Source organism: Glycine soja, chromosome 11 (genome assembly GCF_004193775.1).
Source record: "Glycine soja cultivar W05 chromosome 11, ASM419377v2, whole genome shotgun sequence".
In the NCBI taxonomy this organism is placed as follows: domain Eukaryota; kingdom Viridiplantae; phylum Streptophyta; class Magnoliopsida; order Fabales; family Fabaceae; genus Glycine; species Glycine soja.
The window spans coordinates 53,460,974-53,485,345 of NC_041012.1; the positions used below are offsets into that span (position 1 = coordinate 53,460,974).

Consider the following 24,372-nt stretch of genomic DNA (forward strand, 5'->3'; position numbering starts at 1 on the left):
TATTTGATAAAAATAATATTGTAAGTTATGCACAGTAAAAGATAAATATTTATTTTCACATAGTTAAAATTATAATATTTTTATATATTAATTATATTATAATTAAAAAAATATAATAAGTAATTATATTTTGAGTTTTTAATAAATAATTTAAATCGCGATATGAAGCTTTTTTATATTAAAAAATATAAATAAAGATTAAAAAGAGTTAATTTGAAATGGTTGAGATAATTGTGTTTAACTAATTATAAAGATAGTGTGTAAAATACATTGAAAAAAGAGGATGTTATATAAAAATGATGTAATCTAATAAGAAGACCCCACCCACCAATGACAGCACCCATGTTGGGCCTATTGTTTGGGCTACGAAGATCCACACTTGAAAATAGCAAAAACAGCATAGCAGAGCAGGAGGGATTGGGGTTGTGTTGTTGATATTGTGTTGATTTCTTCATTCAAGTTCAAACTTGAATTTGGATTCATTTGATTTAATCAATGAGATCAAAATCGGGATTTGATTGCAGTTGCAGTTCTCTATCTTTAGTGCTTATTACTAACTATTATTAAGGTAAGGTAAGTCTGGTCTTTCTGCAATCAATCAATTAAGTCAGCTCGTATTGTTTGATCCACAAAACGCATACACATCTTTTACCTGTTGTTAGATCTTGTTTGTATTTATTCTCTCTATAGCTCTAGCGGCGTAACATCTTAGAACAACTTACACTAACTAAACTAGCTTGTTTTGCCTTTGCAATTTGCAGGTTTCTTTCTTTTGTTGAAATGGTCTATAGTAATTATAGTTCTGCCAATGAATCTCATTGTTTAATCCTGATTATACCTTTCCCGAAATGCAATTAGCGTCAAATGGTGACAAGGAAGAATGTTCAGAAAGCGAACCCATCTTGAATCATCACCATCTTCATTTGCAACCAACCGGAGAATCCTCCTTTTCCTGTGAAATTATCCCTATTCCTCCTGCTGCAGCTACTTTTAACGATGATGATTTACAAAACGTCCGGGTTGATGAGACTTGTCATCTCGTAAATGCAGATCAGCCACAATGCCGAATATGCCTCGATATTGGAGGTCTATTCACTTACTCATTTCCTTTCCCTGAAATGATTTCACAACCTTACAACCAACTTGCGTCTCATGTATTTTAAACTCTGCACCTTACTAACCTTTTTCAGGAGAAGATTTAATTGCCCCATGCCATTGCAAAGGTACACAAAAGTACGTCCACAGATCATGTCTCGATAATTGGAGATCCACCAAGGTAAGTTCATTTTTCCTTCTTGGTCATAATAATAACAATACTAATATCTGATTCAAATGCAGTAGAACTATCTATTTGCTATATAAATCTAGTGTTGATCTATTCTATGTTCCTTTCATTGTCGTGGGAAGGTGTTTGGTGAATTTATGATTCTGCAATACTTACTGACTTCTCATTTCTTCTGTTGTACTAGGAGGGTTTCGCTTTTTCTCACTGTACAGAGTGCAGAGCTGTCTTCATATTACGTGCAAATGTCCCACCAGATCGGTGGTGGTTGAGATTAAAATTTCAGTTCCTTGTTGCTAGAGATCATGCATTCATTTTCATAATTGTTCAGCTGGTATGGGGTTGGTTACTCATTCATGTATTGTGAAATTGGTACTCCTAAGTCGTAATTCATGCTAATGACATTACTTTTTCCCTTTCTTTTCCTTTTTGTTTTCTGCCGGTTGACATGAGCCATCCTATTTGAGTTTATCATTCCCTTATGTAGTTCTCTTGAGTCTCAGTCATAGATATTGCTGCCATATCCACTAGTAATCTATATAATTTCATATACGTGAAGATGCATTGTGCAAATAGTTGGGATGATGCTAGGAAGAAATCTCGGTTGACGGTTTTCCTCTCTGATGGAACAAATCATTTTATGGAACCTCACTTCAACGTGTTTTCTTATTAGTAGTAGGGCTTTATGGAAGGAAACACCCTTAGGTAATTCAATATTTTTAGTATGCCTAATTTCTTCTAGAAACATTCACTAATAAATCTAGCATTACAAGCATTTTAGTTTGGTTGTATGTAAGTAAATTTTAGTGTGGATTGTCAAAGAGAAAGAACAGGATGGAAGTGGATACGTTCAAGATGTTTTTTCCTTTGGAAAAATTGAATGTAAATTATTTTGGCATAATTCCTTTTTTAGTCTCCTTGTAATCGTGCAATTTTGGTTCCCTAGGTTTCAATTGCAGCAATTGAGTTTCTCAGGTTTTCTCTCATTTACAATCAAGTCCCTCAATTATTTTATCCAATATTTAAGCAATGTTTTAAATTCCGGATAGCGGTGCATAGTGACCATCCCCAAAAACACTAAAGGGATAGCTGCTATTTTGAAAATTTTGTATAGTTTTTATAATGTATACCATGTACTATAAATTCTAAAAAATGATAAAAATTACTCAAAATTAATGAAATTTAAAATTTTTAATTAACAATAAAAGTTCATAGATGTCTTAAACAAAACATACAAAAATACCAACAAAAGTCAAATACAACTTTCCTAGATAGGAATTAGTAATCATCATCTTCTAAATCCAAGTCTTTATCATCTTCACTTCCATTACAACTGTAGATTTCATTTTTGGAAATTGAAATCCCAAAAAAGCCTTAATGTCTTTGTTCAGAGGGATTTGGAATCAACACAATGCCGCTATGGCTGCTATTTGTTCTGTTACAGCCACTACATTAAACCGCTCCGCTACAGAAACCCTTGTAGTGGTCTGGGGCCGCTGCAGACTCTTTTGCCAGTACAGTGTGCTATTCAAAACCTTTTATTTAAGTCATTAATTTTTCCTGAATGGTAAGGCATTTGTTGTTATTTGATGTTTACCCACAAGTATTGTAAACTCAACAATTAAATCAAAACAATCATATTGCCTTTTTTAGGTCATTGTAGTTCGAATATCCTATGTTTTTTAGTTGGTATATTGTATTTACTCATTGTCATGTCATGTCCAATTTACCTTGTCAACTAATTCTGTTAAATATTTGATCATGTCATGAAGAAGAGACTTGATTGTAAATGGGAGAAAACTTGAAGGATCCAATTGGTGCAATAGAAATCTGGGAAACCAAAATTGCACAATGGTGATACCTAAGAGACTAAAAAATCAATTTGGGCAATTTTTTTACAGTGTTGTGTGTAGCCATTGGGAGTGTAGGGGCGCTCAAAACAAGAAGCCCCACCCCTGCTCCCTAATTTTAAGTATTAGCAAATTAACGACCTTAGTTGTCATCCATACAGTGTCTGTACATGGCACACTATTAAAATTTGTAACCTAACAAGAGCTTGCAATTGATTTAGTTCCAAAGGCATAACAGTTTGATAATATACGAGTGACTAGAGTTTCTTATAATCTCAGTAACATCACATTATTATTCTTTATGACAGCTTTCACTGAAACTGAAACCTGTTTGGTTACTGTGGGTGAAGTGTTATAGACATGGTAGAAAGCATATGTTTGTTGACTGTAATGTTAAATATCCCACCTAACCCAAAACCAAATCAGCATGGGGTGATAGTGTGAAAGGAAGTAATGAAGCAGGATTTTGTTCTCAATTTTCATGTTTCGGTTGATTTGATAGACTTTGAAGATCCATGCCCACCCAAAGAGATTATTTGATGGGATACTATTGCTATGCATTTTAAATTTATTAAAAATATGCACTTGAAAGATTATTTGTTAGTTTACCTTTTTTAATTTTAACAGGTTGTTGCTTTCTTGGGAGTGCTTGTGTACAAATTTTATGGAGATGAACTGAGGGAAATGTTTGGTTATGAAGAACATCCATATGGATTTTATACAATGGCTGGTATATACCCATGGCTTCCCCGCAAAAAATTTCATGGGCAATGTTTGTAGCTTTTTCTTGCACTCTATGATTATTTTATGCTAGAATGTTAAAGTTTGTTAATTAGTTGGTAGACTAAATGGTATACTGGTATACTATCTTAATCACTAAAATGGCAACTTCATTATATTTCTCTATGTTGCAGTTCTAGCCATTGTTTTGGTTGGTTTGCTCTATGGCTTCTTCATAGCGATAATATGTGGCCAAAGAATCAATGAGCGCCACTACCATGTTCTTGCCAAACAAGAATTGACTAAGGTTTGCTATTTAATACATGAATTAATATCAATTTGACTTGTAATCTCCAGAAAACCAAAGTGTGTTATGTAAGACTAGTAATAGGGGTGTGCAAAAACTAATTCGGTAAGAAAATCGAATTGAACTGCAAACTGTTTTAACCGGTTTGGTTTTATATCAAAATAGTTAAACTGATCTAAAAACTGGTTTAAAACTAAACTGGTTTTAAAAAATTGGTTCTGAACTGAACTAGTTCTTAGCTAGTTTTAAACTACTTTTAAGAGTCGACTCAGTTTCAAATTGATTTTTGAATTATTTTTTTCAAATAAAAAAGTTATTTAAATAGAAACAATTCTGTTAACTGAACTGGTTTTATAAAATAGTGTACTCATTTTTTTCTTGAACTAGTTTGGAAAAATTAATTTGGTTTAGGTTTGGTTACCATCCCATTCAATTGGAACCGTTTTTTTTGCATACCCCTACCTAGTAATATGATTGCTATTTGCTACTAAACAAGTCTCTTGGTCTTAAGATATGCATTTTAAGGGAAATGCATCATTTAAAATCTTGTTCTTGTATCATTTAAGGATTACGATTGATTTTTATGATATAAGGAATATCAATTTATCTTTTTATGAAATTTTTTAGGCATTCAATTCTTCACGTTGTTCTTTACCTTTTCAATTTTAGGAATATGTGGTAGAAGATCGAGAACATGTAAAGAATGTGCCTGAACTTGATCCCAGCCATGTGACAGAGCTAAGGATGTTGGGCCTTTACTAATTGGTATATGCATATCCCATTCTTTCTCTTTAAAATTTATGCTCTTCATTGTTTAGATGTTAGGTTTAAACTGCTTGGTTTCTTTCGACCCATATTAATAATTTTCCATGTATAGATCTCTTTGTAGCAATTTATAGAAGGTTAATGTTGCATGTTTTTTTTTTCCTATTTTAATTTCATAATCTAAAATGTCAATGTTAGTCATCCCCATAATTTGTTTGGTATTCTTTAGTTACATTATTCCTCTTCTAACTGCAGGATACATCCTCTTCTGAGTCACATTGAATTTGTTGTACTTGCGGCTTGTCTCCATTGTCACTTTCACATTTGTAGATCAGATTGGTTTGTTCAGAGTGATGCCCCATTTATATGGCACAGCCACGTGGGTGTTGTTTAGTAGCATGGAGATATTTGTATTTGTAACTTAGTCCCTGGTGTAACCCACAGTTAACCTTTATACAAAATATTGTAATCGAATGTGGATTTTGTCTTTTCAAGTTTTTAAGTCTAGAGGAAATTACAATGGCATCTTCTGAGTTTTTTTTTATTTTTAATTACACAACACATCTTATATGTTATACCAACATCCTCTAATACTTGAAAACATTATGTTGATGTTTTTTATATATATTATATGAACACCTTCTACATTGAAAGTTATTATAATGGTTAAAAAGTAGGAGTGATTTTATAATTACACTAAACCTCCATGGTGGTTAGTATAGTTTACTCTTAAATCTAATATTGATCCTGGTGTGTGGTTGTCATATTGCATTAGCGTGGCAAGTGTTATTGTGACAAACAATATGGTCATGGTTATTTCCCATTGAGATTGATAAAAAAACACATGAAAACATTTCATATTCGTCATGTAAGGTGGATAAATGCGAGAAACAACTTTTGGAAAGAATGACCGAACAGGAAAGAAAACGATTCAATTTCTCCTTAGTTTTGAAAAATAAATATTACTGTCCAAGTGGAATCAATATGTATATATAGAAAGGAAAAATTAAATTAGATAATGTAATTTTAAAAAAGTTACTTTAAATCCTTCCTGTCAGACAAAAAGAACTTGTGGAGTCATACTGAAATTGTTTTAAGTAGCGTGACTTGTGCCTCCCAAGAGAGGGTCGCACCAGTTTTTTTTTTTTTTCTCAAGGCATGACTGCACATTTTATCCTTAGGATCTGATGACTTAGAAGTCGTTACATGACTTAGAAGTGATAATGATGGCGATTGAGGTTTGGGAGAATTTCAGTCAAAATAATGTATGTGTTAATGATAGGCACATGACTAGTTTCACTTATCTTGTTAGAGGAGCTGTCAGATGATAATAGAATCAATGGTTAAGATTTGATGTAACTTTTCTAATATATTTTTTATTACTGATTAAAATTTATTGAAAATTAGAACTTTTGTGGGTTTTACTTCTCATGATTCTCCTGTAATTTTACAATTTATACTAAGTTTTTTAAAATGAGAGAGTATGCCCTGGGAGATAGTGTGTTACTGACACTCTTTTTTAGATTGGATTGAAGATTGAAGCCAGCTATTTGGTGGAATCAAAATTATAAAAATAAGATTAAATTATAATTTTGATTTGCTGTAATTTTAAATTTGTGATTTTCGTTTCTATATTTTTAAATCAAGACTTTTAGTCCCCTATTTTAAAAAATAAATAATTTTGATGTTAGTCGACAAACATTAACTTTGATGTGATATTGATATGAGGCTTATGAGAAAAAATTTAAATGAAGTAAAAAAAAATGTCTTAATAGCAATTTAGCTCATAACCCTTTGTTCATACATAAAACAATAAACTACTAATGTATTTGCCTTATTTAACTAATTACATTAACATTTCTTTCTATGTATTATTAGTTTATGTATTATTAGTTTAGAGTTATTATTTTTTTCTCAAATTATTAAAATTTATAAATTAAAAAATATTTAATATAGTAAAATCAATTAAAATGTGTAATTTACATATTGATTTATTAAATTTAATTATAAATTAGTAAAATAAAAATAAAAATAAAAATATGTAAAAATATTCAAAATAAAAACATATAAAATGATATAAAATGAAATTAAAAATATTTATATATTAATTATAAATTTTTATAATTTTAAAAAAATTAATAACTCTTCAAATGATACATAGAAGATAATACTAATACAGTTAGGTAAACAGAGTAAGTATGTTAGTGATATTTTTTTTTTTAGAAATCATAAATAAATATAAGGTTTCTATTTTTTTTTTACGTTAATTCTTTTTAAAAAATTGTAAATAATTTTTTTAATTTAATTATTTAATAAATATTTTTTTTTTACTTTTTTAAGTTTTATTTAATATTTTGTATCTTTTTTAATATTGTCTTATTTAATTTATTTTATATATATTTTTGGATATTATTTTATTTAATATATTTTTATATTTTTTAATATTGTTTTATTTAATATACTTTGTATATTTGCATTATTTTTTTCATTTACAAAACAAATAAAATCTCGTAACATTAGTAAAAAAATTATATAAAATATTAAATATAAAAAATATATTGAATAAAACAATATTAAAAAAATATAATTAATTCGTTATAGGAAAATCACAATAATTTTGACTTTGAAAAAATATTATTACTTCCCTTTTTTTCATAAATGGTCTCCTTATTGCCAATAACAGTTTCTAATCGCATATACCATGAGATATCTGTTAAATTAGTTAAAAACAATAATTAGTAACAAAGAAAATAAAATACAGAAAGATGTGTAAGAATGAGTTGGAACAAAAACAATTGGGAATAAGTACATAGAGAATGTCCCTAGAAGAAAAAAATGTGCTATGTGCCAAAATTCTTGTTATTGAGGGAAGCACCTTTGATAAAAATGTAGAAAGAATAGAGAATGCAATGATACTAAAATAATATGAAGAAAAAAAAAATACAAATATGATTCGGGAGAGAAGAAAACAGAAAGTAATGATCATTGAATGGAAGCTTTGAGAAGCAATCCAAGTATGCATGAAAAAGAGAATGTGTAGTTTTTCATGTTTAAAGTAGTGGACAGTTATTATTGAGTAACTTTTGTTGGTGAGAAAGTGGGTAGAAGTGAGAAAAAAAAGGAAAAAATTGGTTAGATGAAAGTGGAGACCACATCATAGATTTTTTATTTTTTTATTTTTCATTTGGACATGACTATTGTTATTTTTGTTTTAAATTTACAAAGACATTTTAGGGCAAAATGAATAAATAAAAGTGAAGATAGATGAGCTGATACAATAATATGTATAATCTTTATCTACTTACTTAATTTAACATATCTTTCATGAGATATGGAAAAGGGGAGGAAAAATATTTTTTTAAAACCAAGATTATTATAATTTTCCTATAACCAATTAATTGTTTTTATTTTTAATTGTGGTATTCAATTTGTTTTTAATTTTTTCATCTAAAGTATGTCATTAATTGAATAAAATTTAAAATTTAAAAATTATAATTATAAATTATTATAGTATATTAATTTTTGACACAATAACACAAAAACACGAGAGTGCCGATGTTTCCCCTAGTGAATAATTATATCAGTAAAATTGTTTGTCTATGTTTCTTAGCATGTCCAAGTCCAACTCCAAACAAGTAACTATCAATAGTTGAACACAACAGAAACGTGAAACTAAATTATGCGGCAAGCACCATGCCAGTCTCACACACAACTTTCATGCCGAGTAAAAACTTATTTAAGACTTTGAAATATAGCAGTGTTCCTAGAAACAAGTTTAATGTGAAGGTAAAATATTAACATTCTGTGTCGCGTTGATTAATGTGAGACTAAACTATCTTACATTACTTAAGATCCATTGGAGTTATCAAGGATCCATTGAACACATTAACTAACAGCAAGGATCCATTGGAGTTTGATGCAGCTGCCACACCGTTGGCGCAATTGTAGTAATGATAGTTTTTTTAAAAAAAAAATTAAATTGAATAAAATTATATTAGATTTATTATTAAATAAGATGTAGAACTAAAAAAATATTATTTTTAATATACTTCAGTGATTAAGAAAGATTGTGTTAAAAAAATGTGTCGCTAATATTATTGTACTAATCAATTTCCACATTGGTAGGGAAAGGTAATTGGGAGGAAAACAAAAACAGGCTAGAAAAAGGATAGTTACTTGTGAAACATAATTAAGACTTTTTTATGAAAATTGTGATTTGTACTTTTTTCTATTATTATTATAAAAAAATTACTTACCAAGTCTGTATCTCAGTTCCCATGTTCAACTCCTTCACGTTTGATGATTTCATCCATGTAGATAGAAGAATTGATATATATCATCATTTATAGAAATAGAAGTTGAAACAAATTAATAAATGTGTAACATTTCTTTATAATTTGTAAAATTTGCATACTCATTCATTCAGAAGATGTGTCATCAGTTTTATCATAACATTTTCTTTTCCTGTTACATTGACATGAGCAAAATTAACAAACTTTATCATTTTTACAATCTGTTTAAAACTTTTACCTGCATTAAGGATGTTACATGAAGAAGTGCAATGAGGAGGTAAAGAAGGAGATGTTGTGGTTCATGTACGAAAAAAAGGGTTATGTTGTCAGAGGTAAGTTGCTGTTGATGTTGTTGTATTGTTAGGAAAATCACCAGTTAGTTACACTTCTTATAAAGAGAAGATAAAATGAGTTACAACGAATCATGTAAATATACATACAGAACGAGAGAATCAAAATGAATCAAAGAGAGGAAAGATATCCACCCACAACATAGAGAAAAGGAAGGCGCAAGGAATGAAAAGGGGAGAGAGAAAGGAAGGATGTAGAGGAGGAACAATGAGAGGGGGGCATGGAAAAAATGAGGAGGAATGATGCGAGGATAAAGAGTGAGACGTGAGTCCAACTTAGGAATAAAATTGAGATATATGAAAATGTGAGACCAAAAAAGAAATTACAAAATTATATTCCCTTTCTCTATTGTTACAAATGTATTTTCTTTTGAGTTAATTATATTATTTAAAGAAATATAAATAAAACTTGAAATAATTGCACAAGATTAAAAGAGCATGGAACAAGTATAAAAACAGAAAGAAGAAAAAATGACAAAAGATATCATATTCTATACAAAATACACCACAAATGAATCTAAACAAGAACCATTTAGGTTCCTAATCCAATTCGTACTTGTTTTACTAACTCTTAATATTGCGCTACCCAGCTCAATTAGGTTCTTACTCCCTTTGTTTTTCAATAATTATTTAACGCATCTTAATTTTTGTTTGATGCGCCTCTAAAATTTTTAATTTGTAGTTTTTATCCTTTCTCCCATCACCTCCTGCTTCAACCTTCACCGGATCACCATCACCCTTGTATCCATGCCACCAAACACAATACAATCATCACCATATCCGTGCTCGCGTGTGTGCAACTTCACCCGTCACCTCTGTGCAATCCCACGCAAAACCCACCCTGATCTCACCATTGTTGGCGCATACCCACAAAACACATTTTACATTAAACAATTCATAATACATATATATTACATATTATTCAATTCATAATATATTTTATCCAATACAAAAAAAAAATTTTATCATACAAAGAAATATATTATGAATCACTCAATATGTAATAATGTATATATGTATCACAGATTGTTGGGTGTTGCTACGCGTACCCAACAAAATTGCTGGTACACTCATTAATTGTGTGATTTTTCTGTTTTATCCTTCCGTAAAAGGGATAAGGATTAACTAATCCGCAAGTCTCGGATTACATATTAGCTTAATCCGTAAGTGTTTTTTTAATTTTTTTTTCAAAAATATATTTTACGAATTAATTTAAAATTAATGACCTAAACAAGAATCAAACACGTAACTTTCGTGTTATTAGCACGACGCTCTAACAACCTAAGCTAATAGATCAATTATATTATAAAATAAATAATGTTGTTATATATAACACTAAAATTTCTAATGTATTTTTAATGTACATGTAAATTCAAATAATAAATTTTATAAAAATTAATTTTGATATAATAATTAATATGTTTACACATGAATTTTTTTAAAACCTATGATTTTTATTTAAAATTTATATATGTAAAAAAATAAATTATTAGATCAAAATCAATTATAATAAGGTCAAAAAATACATTAGTAGATTTATGTTAATAAACATATTATTTTTATTTACAATTTATATATAAAAATATATTAATTATTATATCAAAATTAATTATCACAAAATTTATTATTTAAATTTACATGCACATTAAATATACATTAGAAATTTTAATGTTATATATAACATTATTTATTTTATAACATAATTGATCTATTAACTCAGTTGGTTAGAACGTCGTGCTAATAATGCAAACCTTTGGGCTCCTGCTTGAGTCAATCCGTGTGAGGCTTACAAATTAACTCAATCCGTAAGGCTGTTGACCAATCTGTATCCCTTTTACATTAGTTAATCTGTATCCCTTTCACAAAAAGATAAGACACAACGAAAAAATTACACAATTAGTGGGTGTACTAGCAAATTAGCTAGGTGCACCTAACAACACCCCGGACTGCTCCATACGTATCAACAAAAAAATAGGACGAGAAGATGTTTGGGCTCCGGGATGGCTGGTCCGTATCTGCACTAAAACTCAGCGCTTACCCTTTTTTTCCTAAGTCCTAACCTTCATCTTCTTGACCAAAACACAATAGCGGCCACATACCTCCTTGTCTCGCGGACCACCAAACCTCCGCGCCCCTATCAACCAACAAATCCGTCGCTCCTAGCCACGAATCCAACGAACAACCTGCGACCCCTAACTTTCCGCAAACCCAAGACGCACCACCTACGACCAAACACCGCGCACCCTCGTTGATCCGCATATCTACGAAGAGAAGAGAGGTTGAGCAATGGAGGGGGGCGAGGGAGGAGAGGGGTTGAACCAGGCAGTGCAGCAGCAGCTAAATCTGAAGCAAGTGAAGACCCGCGCTATCAGCCTCTTCAAAGCCATCTCTCGTATTCTTGAAGATTTCGAGGCCTACGGTCGCACCAACTCTACCCCCAAATGGCAAGACATTCTGGGTCAATATTCTATGGTCAACCTTGAGCTTTTCAACATCGTCGATGACATCAAGAAGGTGTCCAAGGCCTTTCTGGTCCATCCCAAGAATGTTAATGCCGACAATGCTACCATACTCCCTGTCATGCTTTCCTCCAAACTACTCCCTGAAATGGAGACCGACGACACCGCTAAGAGAGATCAATTGCTTCTGGGGATGCAAAACCTCCCAATTCCAACGCAAATTGAGAAGCTCAAGGTAATTATTAATGAATGAGCTTTGAAATTTGAATTTCGAATTGCTTCATCCACGAGTCATGACCTATTAACCAACCTAATATGCTTCAGGCCCGTCTTGATCTGATTTCCGCAGCCTGTGAAGGTGCTGAAAAAGTGTTGGCTGACACTCGCAAAGCCTACTGCTTCGGAACTCGTCAAGGCCCAGCCGCCATTGCCCCGGCCACTCTAGACAAGGGTCAGGCTGCCAAAATTCAAGAGCAAGAAAATCTACTCCGTTCTGCTGTCAATGCCGGTGACGGATTACGGATACCAGGAGACCAGAGGCACATCACTCCTGCACAACCTCCATTGCATTTAGCAGATGCACTTCCTGTCGTCATTGCCAATGACCCTACTACTGCACAACCGCAACCACAACTCTCAGCAAACACCATGGGCATGCCTGCCCAGAATTCCTTGTTACAGGCCTCCTCCGCAACCGTATCACAACTTTTGGGAAGATCAGCAGCATCTCCTTCTGCTGCAACCACCACCACCACTTCTTTTGACAATATAACAGCTTCCCCAATCCCATATGCCAATTCACCTAGGTCTTCTACAAACATCATGAACTCTCCATCCCCTCAGCAACAACAAACCCAACAACAGCCACCAGTGCTGCAGCAGCAGCAGCAACGACAGAAATTCATGCAATTACCTCAACAGCAGCAGCAGCACCAAATTCTTGCTCAGCAGCAACAGTTCAGGCAGTCTGCAATGCAAGGACTGGGACAGGTAATATTTTCAAGTTATGTATTAGTGCTATTTGTTGTATCTTTCTATTCTCTTTTTTGGGGGTAACAAGCTTGCTTTCATCATCAGTTGCACGGACAACATCAGATGCAATTTTCTCAACCACTTGGGCACCAGCAATTTCAGGGTAGGCAGCTGCCTTCAGGACATGTTCAGCATGGCATTGGTCAAAGCCAACTCAATCAAGGAAACCAAATGACTCGATTAAGCCAGTTTTCTGGTCCTGCTAACAGTGCGCTATTCAGTGCTGCTCAAACAACACCTAATACTCAAATGGTATGGTATTCATGTAATACAATTTATTCAAATAGACAGGCTCTTTTACTATGACTATATATATATATATATATATATATATATATATATATATATATATATATTCATGGACAGCTAACTGCAGAAGGAAGTTATAACTAATTTGTTGAATTACTTTGACTATCTGTTGGTGCTGTATTGCTTTCCTCTTGTCCTCCTCAGTCCTTAGTACTTCTTTGAAGGGAAAGCCAACCTCATAAGTAATTAAATAAACTAAAAGGAAGGAAGACAATATTTTGGAGTCCATATCATATAGCACCTGAACTCACTTTTACTTGTATTTTCTTTACCTTTTTCTTGCAGTAAATTTCATCAGTAACTCCATTTTTTGTCCTTTGTGTTTGTTTTTTTTTTTATCGGCAAAAATAAATTACATTTATATATATAATCAGTACCAGCGGTACTATCAGTACAAGTAGTTAGACCACCAGCCACATGGTTCCAAAATCAGACTAAGGTCAGTCCCAAAGGGAACTTGTGTGTTAATATTGTTTGTTTTTGTTTCTTGCAGACCTCTTTTTTTTGTTCCTCCTTTTTGTGGGGGTGGGGTGTGGGGGAGTTAGGGGGGTTGAGTTTATCTTATTTATTTTTGAGTCCTGTGGAGGGCTACCTACTATTTGAACTCTGTATTGCTGCCAGTATATAGAGTAGGTATGGCTTTACAAATGCTTTAACACTCGAGCATTATTTTGCGTTGCAAAAAAAAAAAAAACACTGGAGAGTCTGTTAGTCTGACAGCAATAAAATCATTCTTTGTTTTAATTGAAATGGAGCTTTCTGAACATAGCACAGTTCTTTTGAGATCAATTTTAACTGTATTCCTGGATTTGATTTATGTAATTTGGGATGTGATTTCTTGTCTTTCCGTTTGAAAAGATTATTTTTCTGGATCTTTGATGATGTGCTGTTGCTGTGTTTCGTTGTGCTACCCTTACTGTTAATGTGCTTTGCTTCAACAATTACTTCTGTGATGATTTTTGCTTCTTAACCTCAGATTCCAAACATTTCCGGCACATTACCTTCACAGTCCCTTCTCCCACGGGTGCAGGTTTGTCATTGATGTTCTCTGCCTATTGGGTTATCCCGATATGTCTCATTGGTTTTATTGAGGTATAAATTGTCAGATTTGAATGAAACAAGAAAGAAGTCAAAGGAATTTTTGTTGACTGATCTGTCTATGGTGTTCTGGGCATGTTTTTGAACTCCACTATTTAGTCCTAGTAAAGTTTAGTCACTTTTTTGTTTGACTCACTCCATTGACATTATACTTCCGGATGATTCAGTCTATCTGTACATTGTTGCAACTATAATAGAAACTAATAGGTGACTTTTAGGGGCCATTCTGATTTGCAAAATTAAGAAATTGATATTTTAATTTTGGCCACTTTTTATTGTATTTTATTTTTTTGAAATTTTATGGCATAATTTTCATTATGACATCTTTCTGTAAGGACCGGCTGGACTACCCTGTGACTCACTTTAAGTTGGTCATTACTTGAACAAAATAATTTCTATCATGCATTTGGTTCATCATCTATATAGACTGAATAGTTGTCTCCGCTTGCTTTTGGTTAACTTTAAATCATGAGGATAACATATTCAAACTTACTATACATTTATTATTTCCTCAGTTAGGATTATCTGGAAACAACCCTCAGCGAAGTCATCCTTCCCAAATGTTGAGTGATCAGGGTATGAACTTTATCCTGAATATCTTTATCTTTTCATTTGTTAGTTGGGGATCATTGTCTGTGTAGTTTGTCCTCCTTGAAAGGGTTGTGATGCAGCCTGGTGTGTCATTTATTCCATCTTCTATATGTGTGTGACTTATTACTGAATCATCACTGTGGAGCTTACCTTGCAGTGTTTAACATGGGAGGTGGCAATCCTGGTGGTATGATGCCCATACAACAGCAGCAGCAGCAGCAGCAACAACATGGTTCACAAGCATTTGGTAGCATGGCATCAAATGCTCAGAATCTACAATCTGGGTTGGTGACACTTCAAAACACACAACAGAATCACCCCAATTTCTCTCAGCAGAGACAGCAAAATCCACAGTGATTAGGACTCGGCATGGATGGGGTTGGTTGAACCATGTTGCTGTAGAAACATGGTTCACTAAAACTGAACCAAACTTTTAGTTTAATTATTTTTTGGGTTACCAAATTATTTTTAATTTTGTAAAAAAAAACTGAACTGAAAAAAAAAACTGGTTAGTCCAGTTCGGTTTGTGGGTTCATTGGATTTATACGGCAGGCTTGTATAATTACAATATTGCAAACCTATGTTAGAATTTAGAAAATAGTTTGTGAAGAGCGTAAAATGGCTGGTTGATTCAGAACTATTTGTAGGGGCGATAATCGAAAACCACGGCATCGTCGTTCATTGAGTCTTACTATTACCAAACCCAAACATATGAAATTATGAATGGTATTGCTCTCCTTCACTCCTATCCTTTCAACATTGGAAATCATAATTACCTCTAATTTCATATGAGCGACCATTTGAACCAAAATCTTGGCCAATTCTTCATTTGATATCGCTGTGTTTGGAAAAAAAAGATTTTAAGGGTGATATTTTTAAAGAGGACTTAAAATGGTTTATCATAAAATGCTTTGTAAAGCAAAGGCAAGTTTAAAAATCCCTTGGCATTTTCTATCTATTTTATTTGGATTTTAATAGATTCTTAAGCTTCGATGCACCAGCAGCACTGTTAAGAAATGCTAAACTGATGAAACGAGCTATCAGCACGGGTATCCAGAGAATTATGATAGGTAGAGAAGAGAAATAATAAGAGACACATAATTATTAAATGAGAATACAGTTGGCAAAATGAAAACGGTTAAGGAGATTGAATGCCTAAGTATATAATAACCACTGGGAACAAATTCTGTTGAACACTTGAGATGTTGTGTGTCGTTAGGATGATTCAAGGAAATTTGTTACAGCAACTGCAACATCTTTGTATAAACCATTCCAACCTGTTCTTATTCATGGAGATAAAAACAAGTGGTTAGTGTTATTTAATGAGAGGACGGAAAGCAAAATCAATTTCTGAGTTGCATGCAGTTGTTGTATATGGATCGTACGCACTTGCATGACTTACAAGTCCTTGAGGCATGGAGTCTTGGATTGGAATTGCTGGTGATCCAATGAAAATATTGATGATGGAACATTAGTGATCTTGTGCAGAATTAGGGGAAGATTGTCATCAGATGGGGAGGAAGGAACGAGCGAGAAAGGTGGGGAAGTAGTTGAAGATACTGAGAAGGAGTATGTCCGGTTGCCTGGTCCAAAACTAATGGGAAGGGGAGAGGGAGGTGTAGGAGGTGATGAAATCATTGTATGTTGGACTTGGACATGCATATTAATCACTCCAACTCACTTTCATTATACTAATTCATATATGCATGAAATGAACCTAACTAACGGTCATATGCCAAATTGCCAAGGAAAGTACCAACCATCAGCTACCTTGCATTCGATTGACTTTCAGCTTTGCCCCTTTTCCAACATGGAGAGAATTTGTATTTAATACTTAAGTTTTGTATATAGCAAACACAAAGATAGAGGAAAATATTATGTGATAAATTGATCAATATGATGAGATAGAGATATAAAAAAAAAACATTTCTCATTTCAGAAAAAAATTGCTTAAGTTATTCAATCCAATCCTAGTTAATAGCAGCACATCATATATATACATACTCTTTATATTTAGAGTGATGTTAGGTGCACCCAGCATTTTTGCTCGTGCACCCAACATTTTGAGTAAAAAAAGACTTAAATACCCCTGACTAATTTTTAAAAAAACACTTCACTTTCTCTCTCCCTCCCGCGTTTCACATTCTTCTTCTTCTTCGTCACCAACGTTTCCATTTCTTCTTCTTCTTCACTAGTGTTTCCATTTCTTCTTCTTCACCCAACGCTTTAGGTTTCTCTCGCGAGTGCACCTAGCGTCACTGTTTGGTTTCCCTGCGGCGCCGTGGTCTTAATTTCCCTGCGCGTTTTTGGTATTCTTCTTCCGGGGCATTGCCATTTGCAGTGACATGGAGTTGCACGCATTGAGGAGATTGTCGTGAAGAGCTTCTCCACCGTCCACCGTCGAGGTAAGCGCCATTTCCATTTCTTCTACTTTGCTGTATTTAGGTTGATCCGCTAGGGTATTTAGGTTGGTCCACAAGCTTGGTTGATCCGCAAATGATGATCCACAATTGTATTTTGGGTACGAACCAACTTGATCCGCAATGAGGTGGCGGATCAAGTTGATCTGTAAGAATCTATTTAAAAAATGGCAAATATGTTATAAATTATGAAAAATGATTTTTATTACGATTTAGGGTTAGTTTTGAGGCTTTTAGGCTGAAGTAGAGTACGATTGAGTAATGAAAAAAGTTTGAAATTATGCGTTCATTATTTGATGAAGTTGATATTGGTTTGAAATTTGGTTTTGAGACTTTTTTGGTTTGTACTGTATAATGCATAATCTTGTATATTGTATAATGTTTGAAATGTTTGAACATGTTAAGGCTTTTTGGTTTGGTTTTGAGGCTTTTTGGTTTGAATTGAAGTTGACATTTATAAGTGGAGGGTGGGAAGTAACATCATTTTTGTTAAGAAAACCGTGTAATTATTTTTTTTAATTTTGTTCATATTTTCTTTTTTAACCATACCAAATGGCGTTGTGTGGTCCATGTAGCCAACCTCACCTAGTGGGATAAGACTTTGTTTTTATTGTTGTTGTTGTTGTGTTCATATTTTCTCAGTTGTAGCATTGTAGCTTATTGTTCATAGACCAAACTCTTGCATATCTATTTCTCATTATGCATACTACATTTTTTTCTTTTTGTTTTAATTGTTATCATCCATTCTGAGGGTTAAGGAATAGTTGTGTATCCCAATTATCTTTGTTGGAAAACCACCTTATAAGTAGAGTTAATGCTTGCATAATTGTTCCATTTCAAGCTTCAACTTTCACTATTGGTTACTTCATGTTACAGATCTTGAGTCTTCACTTAACAAGTTAGGTTGTAAGGAGTATTGCTCCTTGAAATAGTACCAGAACCAGAATCTCTATGACCAGTTGGTCATGAGTTATTTTCCTTGCCACACCATTCATAATTAAGTTGAATTCTAGCACACAAGGTAGGGTGGGCCTACGCATTATAAATGCATAAAGCCCAAAGTAATATTGCATGAAAGGGTATATTACATATATAAAACCAATGTTGAACCTCCCACCCAACAGCTTAAGCCTTTAGTTAAGTTGGTCTAAAACACTTCATGTAACTACAAATTGAACCTCCTAAGGTTAATTATTCTTCTTTACTATATTTATATTACTTCTAGCAAATTAATGTGTTGCAACTTTTTAATTAAGGATAGAAATAATTATTGTATATATTTAGGATGCATTATGCACTTTTTTATTTGATGCACAAGTTAAACCAACCAAACTGAGATTAGAAGTGACATTTATCTGAGACAACAAACAACTTCCAAGTTTCCAACATTTGAGAAGTCAACTCAAACCAAAAAAGATTTGTGATGTAATGAGGCAAGTGAAGCAAATTCATGGTTACACTCTAAGAAATGGCATAGACCATACCAAAATCCTCATTGAGAAGCTACTTGAAATCCCAAACCTTCACTATGCACACAAAAAACCGAAACTTGAATATGCCAAATAAGTAAAACATTGTTGAAAATAGTAGACACAAATAAGCCAATATTTATCTTCTTCACCCTCAAACCAATCACACTGAAATCCTTAGAACTTGCATGACTTTGAGTCAATCAAATTTGTGTTAGACCAATGAAATCCTTCAACATTACTTAAACATTCTTAGAACTTGCATGACTTTGAGTGCATGAAATCAGTGATGGAATTTGTGGTAGACATTTGTAGATCATGGTTAGGATTAGAGGCCTAGGCCGTGCCTTAGGTAGGGTTAGTGACAGAGGTCTGGGGAGAGAGGTTCGTGATGATTCTGACGATTCTCCCCAATAGCGAAGGCCGACCGCATCCGCACGCAGGCAACGAGTACCTGTCACTGTTGCGAACGCTGAGCCAGTGGTACCTGCGGTTGAGGCTGACGTAGTTGCGGATGAGCCGATGGTAGAAGCTGACGTACTAGACATTGGTGCAGACACCGGTGCATAGGCTGCTATAGATGAGCCTGAGGGATTTCTGGGTGGACCGACCGACCCATTCGTGCTGACCGAGTATGTTAAGCATGTTGCAGCCAACGTATGGACGGGAGAGGTATTTATAATATTCAATTTAAGTCATTTGTTAAGTATGCTTTATTATTGACATTTGTCTTCCTCCATTTTAAGTTCACCCCCTCCATTTTTGTGTTTTTGACCGTTTTCTTTTCAAAATCTCACGAAACTTTACGGATTCCACCGTGATGAGTGTTAAGCTTTCCGAAGCGATAAAAAATGATCCTCGGATGAAATTAGAGTGTAACAGTTTATTTACACACACCCCACTTTGCTAAATGCACTCCCGTTTTCGTGTTTTTGACCGGTTTCTTCTCGAAACATCTCGGAACTTTACGGATTCCACAACGATAGGTGTTAAATATTTTGAGGTGGTCAAGCGAAAGTCGCATGTCAACAAACAATGGTCCCCGAACGAAATTAGGGTATGACAATGAGGAATATGTATAATGCGTATGCATCAAAGAGAGTAAAAATCTGATTTAGGTATTATCACTCTGATTTATTTTGCTTTCAGCAACAAGTCAAAATAATTCCCATTAAAAATAAAGTCAAAATTCAAGGGAAAGCTAATATCAACATTGCAATTCCATGATTATTAAAACAAATAGCGATCAGTAGACTGTAGTTTGAATTATTTCTGGTGCTGAAAACAAAAAAAAGGGAGAAATAGCAATAACCATTGTTCTTTGTTGAGGTGGAGGCTACGACGTTTGGAGGGATCAACATTATCGTCATCGTGGTTCTCCTCTTCTTCCTCGATGCCTCTCCACCGGTCCAGTAGCTCCCACTTACTAGCAAGTTTGCTCGCCATTGACAATGAAATGGTAGGGTTTATGTTATGGCTCACGACGGAGTGTGGAGAAGGTGCTATGGTTCGCGGCGGAGGGAAGAGAAAGTCGTTGTGGTTATAGTGGTGGGAGAGATGAAGGAAGGAATGCGCGTGAATGAATATGGACGTGAATGAGAATAGGTTCACCCTTATTCGAGGAAGGGAAGAAACTCCTTTCAGACAAATGGCTTAATCTTTCATTAATTCCTTTATTACAAGGTATATCAGTATTTATGGCCAATGATTTGCCATGGTAACCGCCTAACAGAATCGGTTATTGCTAACTAACTCTAACACGTGCCTACTCTAATAACCCACACGTGCCCTACTTATCATTGTTACAGATGAAGCTAATGTGGTAGCCCAGGTAGCCCAGTCACATAGTAATCGTGCAGACGCGGTGGCCTGGTCCTGATTCGTTCTGGTCTCGCGGTGGCTTGTTCCACCGGTGCCGACGGAGTGGGCTAACAGTTTATCCTACAAATTTTGAATCACATAAATACTAAGATGATGATTATCTTTATGATCCTAATTTCAGAAGGTGACGTCTTGAGGACTGAAAAAAAAAATAGGATAAGACCATCGGTTTTTTATTCTTCGTTCGATTTCGCGCGCTTCATACCTTTATGATGAATTTTGGTCTATTTTCGTCTCTCTTTTTAATGGTTAATTTTATTATGTAAAAAAAATAGTTAAATTTCTATAAAAACAGTATAATTAACCAAAATTATCATTTTCGAGTTCTTCAAATCATCATAAACTAAATCTAGATAGTAAAAACCAATTTTGTAATTTAGAGACTCAATTAAAAAATAGTTTAAGGATGAATTAAATTGATCTTTTTTAAATTTTATAAATGTTTGTTTGTACATATTTTTATTTTAAAAAAATGCTATTCTTTTAACGAATTTTTATCTTTTAGGAGTTTAATAATTAATACAATTAATTTGACATGAAAGTTTGAAACAAAATAGCTAGTTTGTTTATTTATTTTTTAGTCAAGTTAGTTGATTGTTTAGAGAATAGTTAAAAGATAAACATATAAAAATATCACAATAAAAGGTAGGAATTTTCTTTATTTCTTACCTATGTTTGTATCTCAAATTTAGATCATTTTTGTTTTCAGCCTTCCAATAAAAATTGCTCTTTTTTACTATTTTCTTTTAAACATTATTAACGACTTAGATTATATAATTTTTTGTGAACATTTGTGACATATTTTGGCGGGCAAAATTTGCTTTTTATAATTTAAAATTCAAATATGATTTCTAATGATATTAAACCTCTAGAAACAACTAAAGAAAAAAAAAAACTCTCCTATTACACTCATCTCCACCAACCTCAAACGCATCCTCAACACAACATTAAAAAATGAGTTAAAGCAACACAAGAATCACAGAGATGCGAGATTCAAAGTAAAAGAATATAAAATGAGAAGAGTTAAAATATCTCCAAAAATATTTTCTCAAATTTCTATTAATTGTTAATAGAAATAATTGTCATATCAAATATTGATTTAAATTATTTATATTGTTTTTATGAGTGAGAAATAAAGACAACAAAACCAAAACTAAACCTAATAAAGGAAACACGAGAAGCATCAGCAAACAAGTAATGTTTCATGGCTACTGGCCATGCATCCAACACACAAAAAGTGACATGAACAAATGATAGATTCTAAGGATGATGCTACCCATTAATCTTCTAAATTAAGGCTGCATATAGATGCAAGAGAACATTTTCTTGGTCGAGTAATTGAAGAGCAACAGCTTAATCACTCTCACAAGTAACAAACATGAATCCAACCCCCCTATCAATTTTCAACCCAAAAAAGAAGACCTTGAGCCAATTACCACTCTTCATATAATTAAATGAAAATTATATATATGATTATGTATTTAATTTCAGTTTGTTTAGTCTCATTTTAATTTGAATTGTTTCCTAGAATGTATATCATTAAAAATAAAATAATTTTATTTCAGTGCATTATGGATTTTTATGAAATGATTTGATTTTGTATACTATTTTCATATAATATATATTTTTTAATAAAAAATAATTTATTTTTATTTAATATTTTTTTATGGAATGAATACGTAACTATCACATGGGATCAACCCATAAAACAAAACACACACACACACATATATATATATATATAAATATATATATATATATATATATATATATATATATATATTATATAAAAATTTATTTTAAAACAATTTAATTAGCAATTAATGTTATTGATGTAATTGATTTGTCGAATTATTTTACCCGATAACAAAAGCTTTAATTGCCAATTTTGCTAATGATTTAATCTATTTACTTGTTGTCTTTTTGAATTGATATTTGTAATAATGCATCAATGTTTAAGAAAAAGTTAAAAAGTATTAGTAAAATAAAATGGATATTCAATGTATGATAAGTCGCATAGATCAATTAAAAAATAATAACTTTGAGAATTTTTTTCAAGAAGTAAAAAAATTAAGAAGGTAATAATAATATAAAAATAAATTAAATTATATTTTATTCTTAAACGTGAATTACTCTCTTTAGTTTTTTTTCTTTTAAAATGTATCACATTACATGTTACTTTTAAACACATTTATAACTTTGTTAGCTTATTTTTTCTATTAAATTTTTCTTTTATCATATTGATATTTTTAATTACTATAATTTTTATCAAATTAGTTTTAATAACTATTATACTTAATTGTTTTAATTAACATACTTGCATGTGGATTTTTAATTTAATTTATTTTCCATCTTAGAACAAATATACATCTTTTTGTACGCTAAATAGTTATTGTGCAAACTTAATTTTCATGACAAAACTCTCTTTTAAACATCTTGCTTCATGTTAATAATTGAAAATTTAAAAATTATAAAACAATATCAACAATCAAACTTAAAATTTTATATGTTTAATTAGAAAAAAGATGTTACAAAAATAAGTGATTAAAAAATGATAGAAGCTTACTTTACAAAAATAAGATTGATACGTGAAAATAATTATCATGTTTATCAAAACATATACCTTTTTTATTATAAACATACCAAATGATATGATTAATTAAAAATGGCAAAAGTCGGCACATCAAAATTAATAAAGAAAATTAACTGATGGGAGAGGGGGACATCATCCATTTAATATATTTCAAAATAAGTACATGCTTGTTTGTTGCACATTCTCCTTGTATGAGTGAGGCTAATTAGTATACATGAGAATTTCCTGATAGAAGATCGTTATAAATAAGAATATAGTTGCACTTGTTAATACACTTGCCATTCCATTTATGGAGAAAACACTAAAACCTATACGAACAACACATACTTCTTCGATTTATTATAAAAAAAAGTAAGTAAGGTTGTCGAAAGAAAATAATAAAGCAAAAAACACAATAATATAAATTTGGATAAATCAAAATAAACTTAGAGACTATCACAATGTCTTTCTAATCATACCTTGAAGAGTATCCATAATTATATTTCTACAAATTTTATATACCGATCAACAACATAACTTTCATAATAAATGACATAAAAAAAAGTAAAAATAGGAAAAGATGTCAATTGCATGATCATAATTATAGAAGAACTAATTTTAGGGGAAAAACTAATTTTATAAGAAAAAACACAAATAAAAACTTAGAGGAAGCAAAAAAAAAGTTAAGAGACAATGAAATAAGAAAATTTATGATCAATAAAAAAATGAGAATAAAAAAAAGAAAGTGTATTTAAAAAAGTGAAAAAAATATGATAATGCAAAATTTTCATCCACTCACACATATAAATATAAATATTATTTAATAAAAAATATATTAAATATCTATTTTGAACCAATCAATTAATTAATATATTTATCATATAAATTAATTTAAGATTTAATAGAATGATTAAATTAATTTAATAGAATAAAATAGAATAAATATAAATTTTTTGTTAATTAATTAAATTATTT

The 24,372-nt window shown here is 32.0% G+C and overlaps 2 protein-coding genes and 1 long non-coding RNA gene across 6 annotated transcripts; 2 read left to right on the forward strand and 1 right to left on the reverse strand.

The window, feature by feature from the left end:
- The first annotated feature begins 383 nt into the window (after positions 1-383).
- On the forward strand, positions 384-5,571 carry LOC114377468 (E3 ubiquitin-protein ligase MARCH2-like). 2 transcript variants are annotated; one of them, XM_028335989.1, is made up of 8 exons: positions 384-568; positions 762-1,086; positions 1,191-1,276; positions 1,470-1,616; positions 3,760-3,904; positions 4,047-4,159; positions 4,829-4,924; positions 5,180-5,571. In XM_028335989.1, the coding sequence occupies exons 2-7, from the start codon at positions 849-851 to the stop codon at positions 4,919-4,921; spliced, it is 822 nt and encodes a 273-aa protein (XP_028191790.1). In that variant the 5' UTR covers positions 384-568; positions 762-848; the 3' UTR covers positions 4,922-4,924; positions 5,180-5,571. The 2 variants fall into 2 exon arrangements, with proteins under 2 accessions (XP_028191790.1, XP_028191791.1); XM_028335990.1 differs by having other exon boundaries at positions 389-568; positions 3,760-3,862; positions 5,180-5,423.
- Positions 5,572-11,584: 6,013 nt separating this feature from the next.
- Positions 11,585-15,797, forward strand: LOC114376122 (mediator of RNA polymerase II transcription subunit 8-like). Of its 2 annotated transcripts, XM_028334052.1 has the most exons (6): positions 11,589-12,260; positions 12,350-13,015; positions 13,103-13,309; positions 14,343-14,396; positions 14,980-15,040; positions 15,213-15,797. In XM_028334052.1, exons 1-6 carry the CDS (start codon positions 11,853-11,855, stop codon positions 15,410-15,412), a joined length of 1,596 nt encoding a protein of 531 aa, XP_028189853.1. In that variant the 5' UTR covers positions 11,589-11,852; the 3' UTR covers positions 15,413-15,797. The 2 variants fall into 2 exon arrangements, with proteins under 2 accessions (XP_028189854.1, XP_028189853.1); XM_028334053.1 differs by lacking the exon at positions 14,343-14,396 and having other exon boundaries at positions 11,585-12,260.
- Positions 15,798-16,002: 205 nt separating this feature from the next.
- On the reverse strand, positions 16,003-16,723 carry LOC114376123. 2 transcript variants are annotated; one of them, XR_003658908.1, is made up of 2 exons: positions 16,458-16,723; positions 16,003-16,332 (listed from the first exon to the last, which is right to left on the reverse strand). It is a non-coding gene; the product is annotated as an uncharacterized LOC114376123 (long non-coding RNA). The 2 variants fall into 2 exon arrangements; XR_003658909.1 differs by having other exon boundaries at positions 16,445-16,723.
- Between the last annotated feature and the right edge of the window lie 7,649 nt (positions 16,724-24,372).